The sequence below is a fragment of the Cyprinodon variegatus genome, unplaced genomic scaffold, assembly GCF_000732505.1.
Source record: "Cyprinodon variegatus isolate N-32 unplaced genomic scaffold, C_variegatus-1.0 Scaffold122, whole genome shotgun sequence".
NCBI classification, from domain to species: domain Eukaryota; kingdom Metazoa; phylum Chordata; class Actinopteri; order Cyprinodontiformes; family Cyprinodontidae; genus Cyprinodon; species Cyprinodon variegatus.
In genome coordinates this window covers 299,593-304,935 of record NW_015150575.1, presented here as the reverse complement: position 1 = coordinate 304,935, position 5,343 = coordinate 299,593, and the positions used below count along the sequence as shown (strand labels likewise).

Here is a 5,343-nt window from a genome sequence, read left to right as displayed (position 1 = left end):
CTCAAGACCATGGTCTTGAGTCATGATCTCTACAAAGTGATGCCTGAATATCACCACCTTTATTTATTACTGGTGGTCCAAAGAAGTTCCGGTGTTTTCTTTGCTTCATAATCCTATTGATCTGATCTCTGATCAGTAGCAATTCAAGATTACTAACACAGTACATTTAATAACAACTGGCATCAGCCAAAGTGCTGCACACACATGAAAACAATATTGCTAATTCAACAAACACAAATACTATACATAATGGGAGGAAAAGAATTTCATGCTGTAAGAAATCCCAGAGATTGTGTTTTTTATGTTGGCTCTTAAAACATAATCCATAACTCAAAGTTGAAGCCTGTCTACACACAACTGGACATTAGAGCCACGAGGGGGCAAATAAGACTGCAAGAGACCAGACAAATATGCTGTTGCCTTCCCATTTAGAGCCTTATAGGTCAACAATAAAACCTTCAAATCAAATTAAAGAATACAAGGAACCAACAAAGACAAACAAGCACTGGTGAGATATGTCCAGGCTTTTTTGTTTGTGATAAAAGACAAGCTGCTGTGATCTGAACCAGCTGCAGCCATGACAGGCTGGCCTGGCCAACACCAACATACAAAAAACAGCAGTTATCAAGTTGAGAAGTAATGAAAGCATGAATCCCACATTAAAATTTATTCACTTTGGGCAAAATTCTCAATTTAAAAAATCTTTTTATGACAAAACTAATCTGTTTCTAAAGGCCAGAATCAAGAATTACTACAAGATTTTTCATGTGAGATTTTACAAAATGCTAGAGACATCAGAAGAAGCAGTTAAACCAATTAAAAAACACACATACACAAGCCTCTCATATATAGATTTAATATTTAAAGATTCTTTAGAATTAACACTCAATTCTGCTAATTTCTTTAAATGCCTGTTTTCAAAACAGTAAGTTATGGACAATACACTAAACCAACAGGTGGAAATGTTAGAGTAAAGCTTATTTAACTTATTATTTGTAAAAGCAGATTCACACATGGGCGGGTTATACTCACACTGAGGAAGGCTGTTGGTAATAGTTTGCCTCGGGGGTCGGACTTTAGCGTTGGTCGTGTACATTGGGTAAAACAGCAGCCAGTTCTCATAGCCCCCCTCCAGTATCAGTGGCTCACTACGCATAATGGTTAGGCTGTCCCACTGTAAAGTGTTTATAAAAACACTGGTATTAATCTGAAACTTTTTCTGTTTCATGCATAAATGACAGACACACAATGCAGCAAAGACATACTTACCTTATAAATGGCATCTTTTAGACTTTGCAAGGTGGTGCCTAACTTAAGGTCAGAGGCAGAATTAAACCAGTCCAGCAGGACCACATAATCCACCAAACCTCGCCTCTTCCAGTGATCTTTGGATCCGTCGGGCAACTTTGCCTCAATCTGATTCACAGTGATTCTGAAAAGTTTTTTTGGGGAAAAAAAAAAACAGGTTAAGACGTCAGACCGAAAGAAAAAAAAAAGTTAAATACAAAAAAGAAAAGAAAGATAGAACAGAAATCAAACTATACATGGTCCTATTATATCAGTTCGCAAAACCTTTGGAATGGATTGGTTCCCTCTGGACAGCGGCTGGAGATCAACAGTTTTGAGTGATTTGTGTCAAATACTCAAGAGAGGCAGACAATGCAAATGTTAAAGTTTATGACTGTTGAATCAATGGCAGATGGGCATTACAGGGATTTCCATGGTGGGCCGATGGTTTAGACCAGGGGTATTCAACTAGATTTCAGGAGGGTCCGATACCTCAACCTCCTCCCTCTATAGGGTCCTTAAGCAATGGATGTATTGGAATATATGTAAAACTACTGAGGCAACTTCAACATTTTATTACGATTTTTGGTGCTTTTCTTAGTTACACAATATTTCTAAATAATGTTTTACATATATCTAAAAAAATAAAAAATACTTCACTTCCTGATATTTAAAGAACAATTTTCTTAAATATTGAGCATTCTTATTAAGAAAAAAAATTGTATCATTTGCAAAATAGAACAGTAAAGACATAAATACTGAAAGTCCTCTTTGAAAGCAACTTATAAAATACAACCTTGGTTCGTTAGATTTTTCTTTTACTTTAACTGAATCCAGTTGCAGCACAAAGTAGTAGAAAAAATGTACAAGTTTACGGCTCAGAAAACAGGATTCATTTAACAGAAGTCTGAGTTTGCTTATTTTCATGGTTTTTACCTCAAATCCTTCAGTGTAAATGTTTACTCAAACTTTTTCTGCTTGGAAACATGGTGGTGTTTAATGTTATAATTTTTTGACAATTGCCACGGACTCACAGCAGGTTAAACAGATCGGTCCTGTAGCTTTTTCTAGGGGGAACAAATGCACATTTGTCCGCCCACTCGTCTTCAAACACCCCGTTCTTATGTTCCACCTCCATGAATTTTTAAACAAGCAACCTCAAAATGTTTTGAGATTTAACGGCTAGCTTCTGTCTTCTCTTAGAGTGCGAACAAATCACGGGTCTAACATGATTGGAATAGGTTGTGGAGAGCGCCTGAAGAGCCACAGCTGGGCTGTCAAAGCTGTGCCTGATTAAAAGTGTTGTTTGAGCGGAACAATGATAGATTCGTTTTACCGCATTAAAACATGCAGCAGTTTAGATAAAGGCTTCACGGGGTCTGGACCGGAGTCTGCCAGTTGGTGTACCCCTGGCTTAGACCATGGTGGTTCTGTCACCACAGTAATCACACTGTTTGTTTAACATTTTCATTTATGAACACCATACTTAAATATTATTTGAGTAATTTCATGTTTTTGCTTTAGTCCTCCATAATGATATCTAATTATAAAAAAATATTAATATATTTATAGATTACTTTTAATACCGAAAAGAAAATTAATAAATATCTAAAATATATAAACAGGTTCTCTGAAGAAAAAAACCCATAAATAAATGTATATCTCATCATTACAAAATCTACATATTCAATATTCAAAAGGTTAAACCAATATAACAAATGCTAATCTCGATAGAAAAAAACATCTTTACAGTTAGTTATTCAACTAGTTGGTATTATAATCTGAATTTGACAGCTGTGAGTTATAACAGGATCAAGTTGGAGTTTTTAATTTGTATAATTAGATTTAGTTTAATATTTTTTAATAAATTCGTTATCGGTTCCCAAATAAATAACTTTTTTGTAGCTTTATAAATAAAGTAAACAGTTGAGTGTCTCACCCCGGGCTGATGGCCTCCTCTGGCACACTGATACAGGTTACAGCTGGGACCTGAATATGAGACTCCTCGTAGTCTCTATGGCTGCGTGCATCCATCACAATAAGTGAGATGGTCTGGTCCTTCATCATGCTAAAAAGTTTCTCAGCTGTGATGCCACCTGTTGGTTGGGCAGCTGAGAAGGAGAAAAACAAACTCTTTAGGTGTAAAAAACTTTATAAAAGGAAAGCTTCCATTAGAGAACCATCTGCAGCATTGGTCATGTTTCTGCTCTGAACTATTTACCTTTAGAGATGACACTCTTTAGTTCATTCTGCTCTCCTTTCACCTGACAAATGAAGTCATCCCAAACAAATTAGAAGGTTTTAAAAACACATTTCATTTCAGATGTGTGATTTTTTAAAATGTGTAAAATGTTGTTTAAATGATAAGTCTACCTTTTTGCTGTCCTTTTTGCTAATTGTTGAGGCCTTTGGAGAGTTTCGACTGTCTTTCTCTTTCACTTCCTCCTTTTTCTTCTTCTCCTCTAACCTCTCCTTTTCCTCAAGTCTCTTCCGCACCTCAACTTCCTCGTACCTATTTAAAATATTAAAGTCAGGAGACTTGATCAAAAATAAAACATTAAAATTCATAAATATCCATTTTAAATTATATTTATGACTTTATTACACATCAACCAAGAAGAGTAAAGCATCTAACCTGAGTTTAAGGCTTTCAGACAGCTTCTCAGCTTCTTCAATGGCTTTCTTAAAGCTATTTGCTCCGAGCATCGTCATGAAATAATCCTAAACAATTCAGATTTGAAAAATAAAAACAAAACATCACTTTACAAAACATCACTTTTATGAAATGACTCACTTTACATAAATGGTATCATCATACCGACTGCTGCCTGAAGTCTGGCCTTTTCTTTATGATGTCATAAACCGTTAAATACTTCATGTAGAGCACATAAGCCTTCTCCTCATCCCTGTCAAGACGACATTCCTCTGCCGCCTTAAAGAGTTTGCAGGCACTCTGTACATAGCTGCAGCACAAGAAAGGAAGAAAACCAGTTGACTGATGTCCGCACTCCTCCTTTTTTTAGCCCTCTCTTGCGAGGTAAACATGAAATTAGGCTAGTAATGGTTTATTGGGTTTAACAGATCAACCGCTAAATATTTTATTTTTAAAAGTAATAATAGTTCAAGTCAAATTCAAAAGTACAATACTAAACCCCAAGGAAATGTGTGTAATATATAAAATAATAACAGATATGACACATTTCTTATCTACAAAATGAAATCTTTTGGTTTTTCAATACAGAAAAAAAATGTATATTTACAGAAATGTTCTGCTGTGGCTGAAAATCATTATGGGAACCCTTTTGACTGGATAGATGCCCAGGAAACGATCACAAACACCGTCCAAAAGAGGAGTAGCCACAAAAGGCTCTTGTCAAAGAAGCTGGATGCTCATAAAATTACGTACGAGAGCATTTAAATGAAAAGGTGAATGGAATGAAAATGTGTAGAGGGAGAGCTCCTTTTCATTTGCAATTTAAGGTCCAAGTGTAAAGAAGAGTGAAGAGAAATAGAAACTAATTTCACCCGGAATAAAGTGTTTATAACCAGTGATGAGCTTGGAGAAATATAATCAGCTTGTGTTTGTCCACTATGTTTTACTATTGTCTCCATCTAAGCCTTCAGCTTGTATGTTAGATCCAGTTCCAACCAGGTTACTTAAGGAGGTATTTCCTTTGATCTTCTCCTCCATTTTAGATGTGATTAATCTATCTCTGTTACAGGGATATGTACCAAAGGCTTTTAAGGTTGCTGTAAATAAACTTTTACTAAGAAACCGTCTCTTGACCCAGATGACTTGGTCAATTATTGACCTATATCCAACCTTCCTTTCTTAACTGAAATTCTTGAGAAAGTAGTTGCCAAACAAGTGTGCAACCACTGACACAATAATGAGCTTTTCAGTCTAGCTTTAGAGCTCCTCATAGCACTGAAACAGCTCTGGTGAAAGTCACTAATGATATTCTCATGGCCTCAGATAATGGACATGTATCTGTGCTCGTCCTGTTGGATCTTAGTGCTGCATTTGATACAGTTGACCATAATATTCTTTAAGAA

The 5,343-nt window shown here is 35.9% G+C and overlaps 1 protein-coding gene across 1 annotated transcript in view; it reads right to left on the bottom strand.

Moving 5' to 3' along the window:
* usp8 (ubiquitin specific peptidase 8) overlaps window positions 1-5,343 on the bottom strand; it is a 23,096-nt gene that overhangs the window by 15,412 nt on the left and 2,341 nt on the right. Inside the window, exons 2-8 of the mRNA XM_015375600.1 lie at window positions 4,106-4,250; window positions 3,923-4,008; window positions 3,661-3,799; window positions 3,509-3,551; window positions 3,227-3,398; window positions 1,270-1,432; window positions 1,033-1,174 (exon numbers count right to left, since the gene is read on the bottom strand). Of these exons, the coding sequence (XP_015231086.1) occupies window positions 1,033-1,174; window positions 1,270-1,432; window positions 3,227-3,398; window positions 3,509-3,551; window positions 3,661-3,799; window positions 3,923-4,008; window positions 4,106-4,250 (890 nt within the window). The remainder of the gene's footprint in view (window positions 1-1,032; window positions 1,175-1,269; window positions 1,433-3,226; window positions 3,399-3,508; window positions 3,552-3,660; window positions 3,800-3,922; window positions 4,009-4,105; window positions 4,251-5,343) is intronic.